The sequence below is a fragment of the Phragmites australis genome, chromosome 16 (genome assembly GCF_958298935.1).
Source record: "Phragmites australis chromosome 16, lpPhrAust1.1, whole genome shotgun sequence".
Classification (NCBI taxonomy): domain Eukaryota; kingdom Viridiplantae; phylum Streptophyta; class Magnoliopsida; order Poales; family Poaceae; genus Phragmites; species Phragmites australis.
The window spans coordinates 25,248,632-25,265,524 of NC_084936.1; the positions used below are offsets into that span (position 1 = coordinate 25,248,632).

A 16,893-nucleotide genomic window follows, 5' to 3' on the forward strand; every position below is an offset into this window, starting at 1 on the left:
ATAATTACTTGGGGGAGTGTGGCTCCTGAGGCTGCGACGATTGAGATAGCAGAGCTTCTGAAACTAGTCCAGTTGCAGGGTTGGAGTGGAGTGAAAGCTTTCTCTTTGTTCCCTGAGATGCAGCATTAGGCGCGGTAGAGGCACAAGCAGAGGAAGGTGCCTTGAGGCAGGACTTGACCGGAAGCAGACAACAGACAACAGAGGGGTTGGTGGCTAGTGTAGATGGAGCAAAAGAGAAGCAGACTTGCTTGGAGGAGGTAGGGGGCCTCGATGGCATCGTGCAACGAGTTGAAGTTGGTCGTATCTAGGGAGGTTGGGATCAAGGGCGTGTGGATTTGGTCGACAATAATGGATTGGAGTCGAGGCAGTGGTGGCGGCTGCTGGGTGAATCTTTGCATAGTGGAGGAGATGCAAATCTGAGGCTCCAATGGTGCGAGGGGAGGTGGTGAGCGAGTATCTAGGCTCGCTGGAGAGAAAAGGAGGGTGATGGGGCTAGATATGCGGGGGCGAGGGCGGTGGCCATGTGGGGGCTCCAACATATACATGATGATCGGGGTCTTAATATACTATTTACTACTTGTAGTTCATTTGCATCAGATACTTGTGAAGATCAACTTAAAACCCATACAAAATTGATCCACGGGCTAGGAAATCAAATTGGTACTCCATAACATGGTCGATCTAGAATCGGGCGGTCGGAATCCTTCGAGAAAACACAGTAGTCGGAGCCCACAGGTCGCAAGTAGGGTTTTAGTTACCGTTTTGGAAACGGTTACCGGTCCCCAGTGGTAACCGCGGTAACCATATAGTAATTCGGTGGAATTTGGTAGAAATCGATCGAATTTTGTATAATTTTATAATCTATTAAAATTTTAAATTTATATTTGATTGGTAACCGTTCGGTTTATCCGGTAATCATAATAAATAAAGGTTACCGCCGATATTTGTAGCCCTCTCGCAAGTGAACCAACCCCACCAAAACCTCGCTTATCCTGTGCGCACCTAGTTGCTCTATCCGCATCCAACCTGCGCACCTCCCCCATGGCGGCTGCCGCCGCGGGGACCGCGCCGGCGACTGCGAGGAAGACCCTCTTCACCACTACTGCCACCCTCCTCTCATCCTCACTCATACGCAGCAGCCGCCGCCGCAGCCTCTCCTGCTCTGCCGCGTCCGCTGGCGCCCCGCGCCTCGCGCCGCAGCCGCCGGACCTGGTCCGGTGGGTGCAGCGCGAGGGTGGGTTCGTCCACCCTGCCCTCCGCGTCGCGAACCATCCGGAACACGGGCTCGGGATCTCTACCGCCGTGGCCGACGGCGACATCCCCCTTGGGGACGTCCTCATCGCGCTCCCGGGCCGCCTCCCACTACGACTCTGCCGCCCCACCGGCGCCGCGGACGACGTGCTCGTGCAGCTCGCCCAACAAGTCCCGGGTAATGGCCTTTCTGATTCGGTTGCTTGTGCGGCAACGTATGCTTGTAGCTGTGAGCCTGTGAATGCATCAAACGTTAGGTACATTAGTGGTTGTAATGCTTTGAGCCTCTATATTGATTTTGAAGTGACTGAATTGAAACCTTAATGCTAATTTGTACGTTTGGTCACGATTGAATTTCTCACTTGGTCACTTTTGCACTTGGGAGCATTGAACAGTGAGCGCCGTTCTTTCTGTTTTCTGTATAGTATGATAATGTTATAGTACCATAACATTACCATCTAGGGTCTATTCTGAATTTTTGGTGTTTGTTGTTGGAAGCTACCAACTGTGGAATCACTAACTGAAAACTCATGCTTACAACATTGTTGTGGGGGCTGGGGATATTATGTTAAATTGGTGAAGTGAACCCAAAGTTGTCGGAACTAGGCCCCTAGTAAGTATATGAGTAGGTGTAGTGTACATCTGCAGTGTATACTCTTTTCCTTTGAATCAACTTAAGAATTCAGTTTCAGTGCTTAGAAATTGCTTTTGAGAATAAATACCATACTCCCGTTGCTCAAAATGGAATTACAGGCATTTCTTAGTTTTATAGTTCGTTATCCGTTATATTTTCCTGAGATAGTATATTGATTTGAACAAGCTTGTATCCATGTTTTCCTGTTATTGAATCGTTCGATAATATATTAATATGTGTGTGTGTGTAACTGATGTTATCATGTCGTTGAGTTTACACATGTTGAAATGTGCCAGTTATACTACAACCCCTCTTTTAGTTATAAGGGGATTTCTATCTTGTAAATTCAAACAGGGAGTAAATTCAATCATTTTACAGAGGAACTATGGGCTATGAAGCTGGGCTTGAGGTTGCTTCAAGAAAGGGCAAAACCTGAATCATTTTGGTGGCCATATATTGCCAATTTGCCAGAGACATTTACCGTTCCAATCTTCTTTCCTGGGGAAGACATAAAAAACTTGCAGTACGCTCCTCTCCTCCACCAGGTTGTTAAATATATATGGTCGTATCTAGTGGAGGCTTATCATTTTGCCCTTTCTTTTCTGACTGATTCTATTTCAGATCAATAAAAGATGCCGTTTTCTTCTTGAGTTTGAGAAAGAGGTACAGCAGAAGCTTGATACTGTGCCCTTGGAAGATCATCCTTTTTATGGACAAGATGTAAATTCATCTTCCCTTGGATGGGCTATGTCAGCTGCCTCTTCTCGTGCATTCCGTTTGCATGGTGAAATCCCAATGCTGTTGCCTCTTATTGATATGTGCAACCATAGTTTCAACCCAAATGCTAGGATTGTCCAGGAAGGAAGTGTAAACAGCTCAGACATGTCAGTTAAGGCAAGTATCCTGTGATATTCTTGCACTCCTAAATTTTCCATCTATACACTCCTGAAAATTTTGTTCCAGAATCAAGCTATCCTTTTCCTATTTCTCATATCCACTTTTCAAATGGGGATGGTATTACTGGATATCTTATATTCTTATTACTACAAGAATATCTGTCTTTAACCAAATTTCTGCTTTGATCTCTACTTGTCATCTGATACACTCATTGCTGACATCTCTGTGCACAATTTATAACATCCATGTGTCAGTTGTGTTCTTCACTACTCTTCTTCACATACAATTTCGTGTGTTGGAATGCACCTGTTAGCCATGCAACACTTGAATCAACTTATCACCCCTCTTTAAGCTATCTTTGTGCCATTGCTGCTGTCTGTTCGTCTAGTGAGCAATACCATACTGCAATAAAGACTATTGCCACTTCTGAACCTAAAGGTGATTAATGTTCTTGATTAGTAACAAAATTTGCAAAGTTGTGGCACGTTAAAGTGCATTTAGTCAACTGATTTGCCGGGAGCATATAATTTCCTTGCTTGTGTAACATGCAAAATAAGTACATCGACTTATCTTTACATTTATACTGCTTTATATAGGTTGTTGCTGAGAACAAGATTGAGCAAAATGCAGCAATAACGCTGAACTATGGCTGCCACCCAAACGATTTCTTTCTTCTTGATTATGGATTTGTGATAACACCGAATCCTTACGATCAAGTGGAACTGAACTACGATGGAACCCTTCTTGATGCTGCTAGCATGGCAGCAGGGGTCTCTTCTCCCAACTTTTCAGCACCAGCCAAGTGGCAACAAGATATATTGTCACAGCTAAACCTGCATGGAGAGGGTGCCATTTTGAAGGTTTTTCCCACATTCTTAACCTGCTCGTATATCTCGTGGTACATTGTTGAGTCCACATCTACTTATTATTGAATGCAGTATTAATGTATGTTACTGTTAAGCTTTAATTTCAGTAAGTCTCTCACTTGTTATGGGCAATACATGTGTTTCCTTTCAGGTAAGCTTAGGAGGCCCAGACATAGTCGATGGGCGCTTGTTAGCTGCTTTACGGGTGCTTCTTGCAGCTGATCCAGAGGCTGTGCACAAGCATGACCTCAAAACTTTGATGTCCCTTGACGCGCAAGCTCCTTTAGGCCCTACTGTTGAAGCCTCAGCGCTCCGAACAGTTCTTGCACTTTGTGCCATTGCTCTCCAGCACTTCCACACGAAGATAATGGAGGACGAGGCCATTCTAAAAGGAGAACTGCCTCTTACTACTGAACTGGCCGTCCAGTTTAGATTGCAGAAGAAGTTCACGATCCTTGACGTGATGCAGAATCTTAGCAGGAGAATCAAGATGCTATCGCCACAGAAATCCACCGCATAGAATATTTGAAGTTCTGGGGTTCCTTTGTTGAACAATCCATTACCGTTCTGTACTGATTATTTCAGATAATAATAAAGCCCCAATTTTGACTCTGTACCATCTCCTTGTCGTCCTACTTTTAGTGCCGAACATGGAATAGTTACATCTATTTGGTTCAAAGGGTGTGTTTCTGTGCGCAACAACATTTAACATCAGATTGGAGCAATATTTAAGCTATCCGAAAAAAGTGTTGTTGCGCAAGTTGCAACCGATTGCTACCTGAAGACTTGATCAATGTGTAGGGGAAATGAAACAGAACATTACTGTTCTTGGTTCTTAAATTCTGTTTTCTTCTGATTAACTGGTTCTTCATCGAAAGAAATCTTCTCACAAGATGATCACAGAAAATTGTAATCACCCTACAAAAGAAATCTTTTCAAGAAAACTGACCTACAAGAAATCTTTCCTCGATGCTACCAACAAAAATATTCTCTCCAACAACGATCAAACAAAAATCCTAACAACCATCGATCCTGACACCTGACGACGGAATGGGAGGAGACGATCGGCCACCGCCTTCTCCCCCCGAGGTGGACTGGGATCAGGAGTCACCGCCGATAGAGATGGCGGGGCGTCCGACGCGCCTGAGCGGGGACCAGGAGCGCTACCTATCGAGGTCTCGGAGGACGAGGCGCATATTGGAGACTTGGTGCTGGTACGTCTCGTACATCTTCACCTTCTCATCCTCCTCCTGCTTGATCTGCCTCACCTGGCTGTGCACCACCCGTGCGGCCACCGCCTGCTGCTGCTGCCCTGCTTCCTGATCCCTCCGCTTCTCCATCATCTTCGCAGCGCCAATCAAAACCTTCTCAGATTTCCCTTTTATTCAGAGGAATAACCTAAGATCTCTTTGGAGACGAGACAGCGATCATCGGGGAAGGAAGGAAGGAGATCTACCATTTGAATGAACACTGCGCGGTGCATGGGAACGGAAACCCAGGGGTGTATAAATAGGAGGCGAAGGGCACGCGTGAACGGGGTGGAGCACTGAGGACCGGTTCCTCCCCGTCCGCCCGAGTGGAGGCCGGGAGCACCACACAAGTGTCCTCCTCCTCCTCCCGGCCATTTACCAGATTCGTGCCTGGCTTCGTCGTCCCTTGTCGCCTCATCGCGTGATCGACCCGCTCTATCCGCGAGTTTTTCCCGGCGTCAGCACTCACATTCGTCCATGTGTGCAACATATGTTGACAGAGGATGATCCTTGTAGGCGGACACAGACGTGTCCTAGAAAGAAATTTTATAAGAGATTTTATAGAAAGATTCTTACGAGATTCTAATTTATACCATCCTTTTCTTTATTCAATGGTTGGTGTGTGTAGCAGAGAAAAGGATAAGAGCACATGCCGTGTTGGGAGAGGAAGTTTTTAAAGGATCTGAACCTATAGAATTTTCTATCTGGTTGTCTGCCGCGTTTGCCTCGGCTCGGTTGGGGCTTCGGCGAGGGAAACTTTTGCCACGCATGCGGGTTGCCGAGAGAAAAAGTGGCACGTCGGCTTGTAGCGGATGGATGGATCATGGATGTGTGAGTGTTGAGGTGAAACTGGAGCCCGGAGGAGTTGAGAAAATGGCGTGACGCGAGTCAAGCGGCATGAGTCACACGAGGAAAACGTGGGGAATCCGGATAGGGACGAGAGAAAAATAAACGGCCGCAAGGAAGGCAACTCTCTCATTCGGCTGGCGCGCAAGTGCTACTGATTGCGAGGCGCACAATGTAACTGTAATCCATTTTTCGGCTTACAATTTTTGGTGTACCTCGTATTCTCGGCGAACACATTTGTGGTGTTTTGCTAGGACGGAAAAAACCTGGCTAACTTTAAATTTTGTGCTGTAGAGCAATGTACTGCTGGATGGAATTTCGGAGAAAATTGAAATTGGGACGCCGGAAAGCTATGCCACCAAGGTTTGCAGCATTTTTATGAGGCAAAAACTGGAACTGGAATGTAACTCGTTGAATCACGGCGTACCAATGACAGATTGGGATTAGAACCACGGGTACTAATCGCCATCTGAGCGCTCTAAATAATACGATAAAGTTTAAAGGGTGTTCTCTGCAAAAAGGTCATCTCGCCGACATGTGGGCTCGCGCTTTGTTGGACCCACAAGTCAGAGAATCAATCACATGCCAAGATTTGGATCGCAGTCGCGGATAACAACCGTTAGCTTTTTCTTACCCTGCAACTTACGCCAAGCTCGAAGCCTCGTAGTGGCCTTGGCGAGTGGCGACACCCATGCCGTCACGATGCCCCCGCTCGGTCGCCCTGCCACCCTCGCCGCCCGCCGCCTCGTCCGCGACAACCAACGCATCAGCGCCCTCGGCCGCGCGGGCGACCTGGCCGCGGCGCGCCGGGTGTTCGACGCCATGCCCCAGCGCGACGTCGTCTCCTGGAACGCGCTCCTCACCGCGCTCTGGGCGGGCGCGACCTGCCCGCCACGCGGCTCCTCGGACGCCATGCCGACCCGCAACGTCGTCTCCTGGAACTCCGTCGTCGCCGGCTGCCTCGCCCACAGGGACCTGGGCGCTGCCTCCGCCTACTTCGCGAGCGCCCCGCGGCGCAACGTGGCCACGTGGAACGCCATGCTCGCAGGCCTCGTCCGGCTCGGCCGCATGGAAGACGCAGAGAGGCTGTTCGGCGAAATGCCCGTGAGGAACGTGGTGTCGTATACCGCCATGGTGGACGGGCTCGCGCACCGCGGGGAGGTGGCGTGGGCGCGGGAGGTGTTTGACGCAATGCCCGAGAGGAACCTGGTGTCCTGGGCAGCGATGATTAGTGGGTATGTTGAGAACGGCATGTTCGTCGAGGCAAGGGAATTGTTTGAAGCGATGCCGAAGAAGAATGTTGTGGCATGCACTGCGATGATCACTGGGTACTTCAAGGAAGGGGATGTGGAGCGCCAGGAGTCTGTTTGACGGGATTCGTGTTAAGGATGTCATCTCCTGGAATGCAATGATCGCTGGTATGTTGTGCTTGCACAGACATGAGTTCCTTTGTTATGATTCCATTTGCTTAGTACAGTACGAGTGAAGAATAAAGGACAACTAATTGTGAAAATGATGCATATTTACCTTCATATCTAAGCCATGGTGGCTGTTTACATCTTCAAGCTCGAGATGAGGCTGTGCATCCTTCTTCCTTAACTACTTGTGTCAGTGTGCACATTTGCATCTGTGTTGTTGTTGCTGATGCTTCAAACAATTGGTAATAGCTGATGAAATTTGCTATCTGCAACAAACTTTATGAATTACAAGGAAATAAAGTTTACTTCTTGTGAGTGACAAAATGGATGCTGGCTGTGATACTCTGAAGCAATAACTTCGCTGGGGTGGGGGGGGGGGGGTCCAGAAAGTGTGTGCTTGTCCTGATCCGTTGATCGTTACTTGGTTACTTCAAAATTTTAAAACTATTTCAAATTCATGTTTTTGGTATTTTCCTTAATATTGTGAATATACCTGATTGCCACTCCATAGTACAGATTGCATGATGAAGTGCAGTGGTTCTGTTGGACAGTTGAATGCTTGAAGCATTGGACTGTAGTGTTTCAAGCTTTCAGCTTATCTGTCATTTCCATATTCTTGAGTTTCTTTTTTTTTTTTTGAAGAAAATTGGCATTAGCTCTGCCGTTTCATTAAGTAGGAGAAAATAATACTTTTAGAAGGCACAAAACTACCAGGACAACTACTCAATCACAGGGAGAAAAACAGCCCAAAGCAGATGAGGACAACATAGTCTGGGACAATGTAGCTAAACAGCAACACACACATACACACTCTACAGACTGTAGCAGATCTGACTAGGGAGTGCAAACTCCAAACACACCTAAGTAACTAGGACCCCAATGCTAATGTCCGTAGCTGAATGTCTTCCTTTTTCTTTTATTGCAATAATTCTGTCACATCTTTTTTTGTTGTTGTTAAGGGGGTTCAGTAAACAGAACAAAAGATCATGTCTCTAGCCCGCTTTTTTTAATCGTGGCACTGAACATGCATAGAGAAAAATCCTCACAGTTCACTGTTCTATATTTCTGTAGGATATGTTCATAATGGACACGGAGAAGAAGCTATGAAACTGCACATTGTAATGCACAAAGAAGGTGTAAAACCAGATCATGCAACTCTTATTGCAATCCTGACTGCATGTTCTGCTCTTGCTTTGCTCAGACAAGGAAGATGCACACATGCTGTTGCCATCAAAGCAATGTTAGAATCTAAAATCTCCTTTTCTAACGCTCTGATGACAATGTACAGCAAGTGTGGCGATGTGGGTGAATCAGAGTTAGTCTTCATGAACCTTAAAGGCCACGATATTGTTTCTTGGAACACACTAATTGCTGCATATGCACAACATGGCAAGTATCAAAAAGTTATTGCACTGTTCCATGAGATGGAAGCGCGTGGACTGATTCCGAATGACATTACCTTCCTTAGTGTGTTATCAGCATGTGGGCATGTTGGCAGGGTGGATGTAAGCTTGAAATTGTTTGATCTCATGTCATCCAAATACGCGATATCTCCAAGAGCTGAACACTATGCTTTTATTGTGGATATATTGAGCCGAGCAGGACAACTTGAGAAAGCTTGTAACTATATAAAAGAGATGCCATTTGAAGCCAAGAAGAATGTTTGGGGTGCCTTGCTAGGAGCTTGTCAGACATGTGGTAATGTGCAACTGGGCGAACTTGCTGCTAAGATGCTTGTTCAGTCAGACTCTGAAAGTTCAGGCCCTTATGTGATGCTTTCAAACATATATGCTGCCACTGGCATGTGGGCTGAAGTCAATCAAGTCAGATGCCGGATGAAAGAAAAAGGTGTGAAGAAACAACCTGGATACAGCTGGACTGAGATTACTAACGAAGTTCATATGTTTGTGGGTGGTGATGCATCTCATCCAGAGATGAGCAAGATCATATCCGAGCTGAGAAAAATTAGCTTTCATATGCAAATGACCGCTGATGAAATGCATGTAATGGCAGAGCTGGCACAAGAATATGGTTAGCATTATTCATAACCTCCAAATTCCGATGCATTTTGAACATCCTCAAGGATAAAATTGATCAAGTTTCTAGGGAGTAGATTATTCGTCTCAGCTGCACGGATTTACAACATGTCTTGTAATCAGATGCGTCCAGTGGATGTTGTGATTGCAAAGATGGGCTAGAAAGAAATAAGGCACTCAGGTTATGGTGTTGATGGTTGAAACTATAAATTAGAGGAGCAGTTCTTGAAGGTAATAACCATATTTTTTTATGTTGATCTTGGAAGTACTATTATTGTAATCAATAAAAAAATTAGACCTAATTTAACTTAGCATTTATAGTTTTAGACTTGCAGGTTCTGCTGCAACATTTGGTGAGATAAACAGCTGGTTGTCGGATCAATTAACCCAAAGGAAAGCGCTATGGTTTTCCAGACAGAGTACTGTCGTTGCTCCACAAAATCAATCTGCAGTTTCCTTTATGCCTCCTAATCACATACTGTTATACAATATTACTTTCTATATGGACAGAAGGGAACTCCCGTGCTTCGTGGATCATTAATCCAGTGCTTCGTGGATCATTAACGTTACAAAAAGGTTGATACTGTGCCACAAGTTCTTCCATTCTCTTTTGCAATCTATAATACTATAGAATGGAATGAGTTTTTTTTTCCCTGTAAAAGTTCAATGCTCCAAGAAGGATGGTTTGATGGCCTTGTTTAAATGCAGAAACAAGATAGATCTACATAGAATGAAATTTCGGTTTTAAAAAATTACTATAGTACCCTGTTATTTGCAAAACTAGGTTTAATGCGGCATGTTTTTTCTTTCTTTTGTGGACGGATATAGGAAGAATGGGTAGATTTTTGTTTGTAATCCTGAGTAAATATAAGCTTATGGTTCTGGGGGCTGAAATGCAAAGTTTCATTTGATTCAATATTTCGTTGAATATATACAAAGAAACTTGCAAAGCATTGGTAAGGAACCATAGGAATGGGTGACTTGGTATTTTCATTTTTCCAGACCATTCAAGTTATTTTTGTATCGTTAAGAGCTATTCTAAATATAAAATGTTAAAGTTCGACAGCAATAAATAATATTAATAGAAGTAACCCTGAATGATAAGGTAATTTGGCCAGACTGTAATCTCAAAACAAAGGCTGCTTAACTGCATGTTGTCAGATTTTCTGACTTAGTTTGCAATGATCCAAGGGTTTTCATATCAAGCTTTTAGAGGGAACGACTAAAAAATGCAGAAAGTATGTCAAGAACAAAAGCTATGCTAGTTTTAATATTTCATAGTCTGTATTTTCTACAAATATGTTCCATTTTCTGTAGTTTAAATCTGTAAAACCGAGTAAGAGAAGGGCTACTCCACATGTACTGCTTTTCATTTCGTGGCAATGAATTTGTGTTGGTATTTCAACTATCTTTTGCTCAAGGGCTTTGAAAAAACAAAACGAAAACTAGACCTGTATCTACTTGCTTCCATAAGGATACTAGATTGCAGTCTGAGAGTTCCTTTTCTTCATTATGTCACTAAATTTTCTTAGAATTGCCTTCTTCTTCTGCTTTGCAGGACCCCTGATGTCCGCAAAACGAGTAGATCTTTCGCCATCAGAAAACACATCATCTTCCGCCACAGACTTTTCTGTCATTACTCCCCTCTTGGTATCTCGGGGTGACGCTTCTGCTGAAGTTTTGGTGGACTCTGAACTGAGCATAGCATCAATCATATCCTTTAATTCTTTAATACTAATCTGTGCTGCAGCCTCACTGATCTTGAGGGAATCGTACTCTTGCATGATACTCCCCAAGGTACATTCTTTCTCAGATATCTGTTTGTTAAGCTGAGAGTTCTCCACCCTGGCAATCTCCAACGATTCCCTTGCTACATTAGCTTCACTCACCGCATGCTTCAGCATTTCCCTCAGCCTAGAATTCTCATCTCTGATCACCCTCTGTGATTCAATCAACTTATCATTCTCCTCCTTTCCTTTGGTTAGCTCACCCTCAAACATCTCGATGCAATCAATGAGTCCCCTCTCTTTCTCTTTTGAAGCTGCTGCTAATTCATCTGACTCAACCTTTAGTCTCTCCGCCTCTTCCAGTGCCAACCGGAGTTTCTCCTCTGTGCTTTCCAACGAGGCCTTCAAGTTCTCCACTTCACTTCTTGCATTATTCAACTCTGCTTGCACCAATGAAAGCTTTGTTTTTGCCTCTCTGGCCTCTGTGGTTTGTTCTTTCAAGGCTATGGCCAAGTCATCCATGGCCTTCTTGCACTTCTCCTCAGATTCCACAGCCAACTTGAGCTCACGCTGTAGTGACCATGTCTCAACCTCGCCAGGGTCAGCAAAGGAGAAGGACAGCACACCCCTTCTCCTGAAATTCTTCATCGGTTGCCTACCGGGATTAGAGGCCTCTATACTCTTGGTGTTGTCTCGAAGTGAAGCTATCTCAAGCTTAGCCTCCTCCAGAGATACCTTGGTTTGTTCAAGCTGCTTTGTTTGGGCTTCCAATGACAGTAGCATTTTCTTCTCTGAATCCCTTGCTGCCTCCAGTTCACCTTCCAACTGCTGTAACCTGTCTGCAAGGTCCAACTGATCCTCACCTCCGTTGCTTTTTAACTTTTTGTTCTTATTCAGGCTCTTCTTCCTGAACTCATCTATCTCATCTAGGGCACGCATCTTCTCCTCTTTCTCCCTCCTCAGCTCCTCGTGCAGTTTGTTCAGTTGTTCCTGGATGTTTGATCCCTCTATGATGAAGCGAGAGTTGGGAACATCTTTAGCACTGGAAGATGATTTGACGCTGTCAACAAAAACAGAGTTCATGTTGATTCATGGATTGGTGACAGAAATAAACACAAGAAGGGGAAAAATAATCAAAAGGAATCAAAACCCGGTGGAAACCGACTTGTCACAAACATGATTACAAAAATTGAATAAGAAAAATCAGGAAACTGGTGGTAGCATCAACTATTTACCTGGACTTGAATGAAAACATGTTGTCCAGTCAGGAATCCTGCAGGCTGCAGCCAGGCTCAGAATCAACCAACCATATAGCACTTCCGCTGCTCCTATGAAACCCCACTTTTATGCCAGATGATCAGTTGCCGCACCGTGTTTTTGAGTCACACCGTGTTTTTGAGTCGTGAAAGGGGAAGATGAAGGGAAGTCTTACGGGTGAAGGAATTGGTATTGAATCGGTCAAACTCTCAGGAGCCGCCTCGAAGAGTCGAAGCAAGCACAGAAGCGGTCAAGCTTGTTTCTTTGGGTTTTCGTTATTTCTGATACAGCATACCAATTGAGTTGCTTCTCTGACCTGGCTTTCGGCATAAGCTGGCCCCACCAGTCAGCCAGAGAGACCACTGGTTGACTCTCCTTACGCGGTCCAGGATGGGGGATCCTTTGAAGTTTGATGGCAACAATGATGCCTCCAGGTTAGGATCCCATCCTTTCCTATGACTCGCAAGATCATGCCGATCAAAAATTCATTTTTTTTGGTATTTGTTAGCCTGCGTGCACGTATTGCCCTTTGGAATATTGAGTTGGCATCCTAAATAAAAGGTATGTCGGATTAATGTTGTAGGTTGCACATTCGATACATCACAAATTGGGTGTTATTGCTCTCTTTACACCCTGCTGAAGTGCCGATCCATCTAGTTAACCCTTTGCAAAGATGTGTGGAGTGATCAGGATGTGCTGGTGCAAAGCAATGATAGAGTTGTGAAGGGTGGTTAAGTTTACGGATCAATTTGTGCGCGTTTAAAGCCTTCAGTTTGCGCATTTTGCCATGAAGAGCTAACATAAACGTAAAATGTTCATTTTAGTGATTTGCCCATCTAGTGAAGTCCATATAAGACCCTTTAGCACAAAACTGATTATTTGAACAATTGAACCCCTTAGTTTAAAAATAGTCCTAAAAGAAAGTTTAAAAACCAGTGTAAATCACTCCTCGACGGTGGCTTGCACAGTGAATTTTGCGGGGGTGGCTGCTGACATGTGTGATCAAGTCTAACGCTAGAGCCAGTGTGTCACTGTCTTTTAAACCCAGGAAAGCGTGACTTCTAGAGGAAATATCATTCCATAACAAATCGAATCATCACCTTAGAATCAAATAACACAATGATGTTTCCAACCCAAAGGATCCGGCAGTGGAGCGCAACTACTAGCCGCCTGACCATGTTCCTCTCAAAATATCTCTAGCTGGAAAGCAAACAGACCAACAGAAAAGCTCAATGGCACAATCATTGACCGGACTAATTCATTGCCCACGATTACAATTATTGGAGTTCTAGCTGTGATCTATCTGTTCCAAGATCAAAAGCTGATGTGTAATAATTACACAGCGAACTCAAACCATAGCTTAACCATATGCCCATAACAAGGCACTCGCTAAATATATTGAACATGCATAATCATTCAATCATAGTACATAAGAGTTTGACAATCCTTGTACTAGTTAAAGGATTAAGTTATTCTTACCACACACTAACACGGTTCCGGTTGGAAAGTAAAACAATACATGGGATTGACAATAGCAATATAACAAAAGTAAGGGTAGGAAGACCCGATGGAAAAGGACACACGAAAATGGCCCTTGTACAAACATCACAACTACCCAAAGGGTTAAGACATTGAGATGGTAGTCGCTAGGAGCCTTAGCTACTGCTCATCCTCAGGCTTGCCTGCGTCCCTCATTTCATCGCCACCGTCATCCTGGTACACAGCATGATTAGCATTATCGACAATAAAAATGCCAAGTGTTCTGCATTGTTACTTAGTCAATACACCGATCTACCTGCATGTCAGAAGTCCACAAGGTTAGGTTGTCGCGAAGAAGCTGCATGATCAGAGTGCTATCCTTGTAGGACTCTTCCCCTAGAGTATCCAATTCCGAAATGGCTTCATCAAAGGCCTAAAACCAACAAGGACTATGATCACATACCAAAATAACAGCATGTTCCAGTTATTACTGGCTAAATACTTGCATCATATCTTTAAAGGATTTTAAGATCCAGGTCAACAAGATTTTTTCAAGGATAAGAATCCAATGCCATAAAATAGTTAGAAAATTAAGAAAGGCCTGATCACAGCTTGTAACTATGAATCTTATGCAAATGACACTGAAAGAACACCATGCATAAGCTGATTGCATGTTTGCAACCAACAAATAAAGCTACAATTTTTTTGTTTGTTTTTGGCATCCCGGAATCTGGAGTTAGCAAGTTGCAGTGGAACCGGAAAGGCAGCATGGCACATGCAATGACTGCTTGCCAGTAGCAAGCAAGGATGTGGGCTGCAAGATAACAGTCACATCTTGGAAACATTTGACAATTTGAGCCGGCATGGGTCACAAATGGTACAGGACGCCAAGAAACCAGTGGCCAAAATATCTGAAGGTGCGGAACAGCTAACACTGCCAAATGTAACTGTAACTGAAGAATATTTACACGGCCTAAACAACTGCAGACGTGGTGAGGATCTGAATCTTATTGATGCAAGCAGACTAGCAGAGTAGTTAATCTACCGTCAGTGGTCACAAAAAAAAATCGAAAATATGGTATGATGCATTCGCGAAAAGGAACTGAATCAGTCTACGTCGTCACGCACAAATCGTATCCTAGCTTGCCCTGCAAATCGTGGGTTGCTTACAGCAACTACCACTCATCTGTAACAAATTACAGATCTACACACATGTTATGAACTACTAGCAAAGAATTAGCAAGAAGCAGCAAATCACCTGTTTGGCCAGCGAGCACGCGCGGTCAGGCGAGTTGAGGATCTCGTAGTAGAAGACGGAGAAGTTGAGCGCGAGGCCCAGCCTGATGGGGTGCGTCGGCGGCAACTCCTTCATGGCTATGTCCTAGAGAAAGGAAGAAGAAAACCACCCAAGATCCAACTCACTCGCGGACGGGGGGGAGGACAGAGTGAAAAGGTGGAAACGTTGGTGGAAGAGAAGGGGACCTGGGCGGTCTGGTAGGCGGAGAGGGTGGAGTCGGCGGCGTCCTTGCGCTCGTTGCCGGTCTTGAACTCGGCGAGGTACCGGTGGTAGTCGCCCTTCATCTTGAGGTAGAAGACCTTGGCGTCGACGGCGGCGGCGGCAGGGACGAGGCGCTCGTCGAGGAGGCGCAGGATCCCCGCGCAGATGTTGGAGAGCTCATTCTCGACGCGGCCGCGGTACCCGCGCGCCGCGGCAGCGTGGCCCGCGGCCCCGCGCCCTTCCTCCTTCTGCTCAATGGAGGAGACGATGCGCCAGGACGCGCGCCGGGCCCCGATGACGTTCTTGTACGCGACGGAGACCAGGTTGCGCTCCTCCACGGTGAGCTCCCCTCCCCCGGCCGCGGTGACGACCTTCTCCATGAACTCGACCATCTCCTCGTACCGCTCCGCCTGCTCGGCCAGCTTGGCCATGTACACCATCTCCTCCCGCGTCCCTCCCGGCGCCGAAGCCATCTCCGCTCCGGCGACGACCTCTCTCTCCTCCGGTGCGACGGGGTGTGGAGGCGTTGTGGCTCTTGCGGTTTTGGGGTGGGCAGGGGAGAGGGGAAGTGGGAAGGAGCGGCTGCGGTTTTAGAACGAGGGGTGGTGACTTTTGGGCTGCCTTTTCTGTCTCTTTTTTTCTCCCTTCGCTTTTCCTTTTCTGCGGGGAGGAGCGTTGGAGATAAGAACGAGGTAGAGTCGTAGAGAGGGCAGACGAGATCGGTTTTCAGACTTCAGTTTTTTTTTTTTTTTTTTGAGATACAGTTGGAGGAGGTGGATATTTTCTCTCGCGCGTTCGTAGGACGTGTTACCTGCTGATTAGCCTCGTGGGTTTCCCATGTGGAATGCATGTGTTACCTCCTTGGGCCAGGCCCGGTCATCTGGCCCAGAATGCTTCGGTTTTCTTCCTATTAATTGACTCTATTTGTTACCTACTTAACTATTACTCGAATCTATTTTTCCTTATAAACCGTAAAATCAGATATTTCACCTCATCAAACTATTCAAATCAGTGTAATTTACCTTCTTAACTAATTTTTATGATAATTTTATCCTATATGGCGATAACTCAACCTACCATGTTGGCAACGTTTCGTTAACGTGATATAAAAAAATTTAAAAACTTTATAAAAAAATTATAAAAATACTAGAGACAATTCTAAGATATTATGTGAAAAAATTTCAAAAATAATTTTCTTTACATCATATTTCATGGAGAGGAAGCTTGAAAAAAAAACACATGCTTTAAAAAGCATGCAGCTCATTTATTAACTCTTGTCGATGAAAATATTATCATACAAACACATTTTTTTATAGGTATACTTAAGAGGATCTATAAAATTAGTTTCATTTAATTTAAAGTTTATTAATTTTTTCATGATTTTTACAAAGTCTATAAGCATAAAGTGAAGGAAAAAATCTATATTGTCGCACTCAACTATTGCCCGAGTTCGTTTGTCCCTCATCGATTCGTAAAACCAGATATCTCACCTCCTCTAACTATTTAAATAGGTGTAACTTACCTCCTTAACTGATTTTGATGATAGTTTCATCCTATATGACGACAACTCAGCATGTCCTGTTGGCTGCGTTTCGGTGACGTGGCATCAAAAAATTCAAAAAAAAATCACAAAAGTTTATAAAAATACTAGAGATAATTCTAAGATATTATGTGAAAAAAATTCAAAAATAATATTATTTGAATTATATTTTATGGAGAGGAAGCTTGAAAAAA

General features: G+C 44.7%; 3 protein-coding genes, 1 long non-coding RNA gene and 1 pseudogene across 5 annotated transcripts; 2 read left to right on the top strand and 3 right to left on the bottom strand.

Annotated features, from left to right (window-relative positions):
* The first annotated feature begins 955 nt into the window (after positions 1–955).
* LOC133894771 (uncharacterized) lies at positions 956–4,260 on the top strand. Of its 2 annotated transcripts, none has more exons than XM_062334932.1 (5): positions 956–1,429; positions 2,240–2,430; positions 2,507–2,779; positions 3,379–3,642; positions 3,800–4,260. In XM_062334932.1, the coding sequence occupies exons 1-5, from the start codon at positions 1,042–1,044 to the stop codon at positions 4,166–4,168; spliced, it is 1,485 nt and encodes a 494-aa protein (XP_062190916.1). In that variant the 5' UTR covers positions 956–1,041; the 3' UTR covers positions 4,169–4,260. The 2 variants fall into 2 exon arrangements, with proteins under 2 accessions (XP_062190916.1, XP_062190917.1); XM_062334933.1 differs by having other exon boundaries at positions 957–1,429; positions 2,264–2,430.
* Positions 4,261–6,326: 2,066 nt separating this feature from the next.
* On the top strand, positions 6,327–9,900 carry LOC133894770 (pentatricopeptide repeat-containing protein At4g02750-like; annotated as a pseudogene).
* LOC133894775 (uncharacterized) lies at positions 6,353–8,239 on the bottom strand. Its single transcript, XR_009905523.1, has 2 exons — positions 7,272–8,239; positions 6,353–7,107 (listed from the first exon to the last, which is right to left on the bottom strand). It is a non-coding gene; the product is annotated as an uncharacterized LOC133894775 (long non-coding RNA).
* Positions 9,901–10,439: 539 nt separating the features above from the next.
* Positions 10,440–12,594, bottom strand: LOC133894772 (uncharacterized). The gene is made up of 2 exons (XM_062334934.1): positions 12,161–12,594; positions 10,440–11,985 (listed from the first exon to the last, which is right to left on the bottom strand). The coding sequence occupies exons 1-2, from the start codon at positions 12,178–12,180 to the stop codon at positions 10,677–10,679; spliced, it is 1,329 nt and encodes a 442-aa protein (XP_062190918.1). The 5' UTR covers positions 12,181–12,594; the 3' UTR covers positions 10,440–10,676.
* A 936-nt stretch (positions 12,595–13,530) lies between these two features.
* On the bottom strand, positions 13,531–15,824 carry LOC133894773 (14-3-3-like protein GF14-A). Its single transcript, XM_062334935.1, has 4 exons — positions 15,144–15,824; positions 14,920–15,042; positions 13,978–14,094; positions 13,531–13,895 (listed from the first exon to the last, which is right to left on the bottom strand). Exons 1-4 carry the CDS (start codon positions 15,630–15,632, stop codon positions 13,842–13,844), a joined length of 783 nt encoding a protein of 260 aa, XP_062190919.1. The 5' UTR covers positions 15,633–15,824; the 3' UTR covers positions 13,531–13,841.
* Between the last annotated feature and the right edge of the window lie 1,069 nt (positions 15,825–16,893).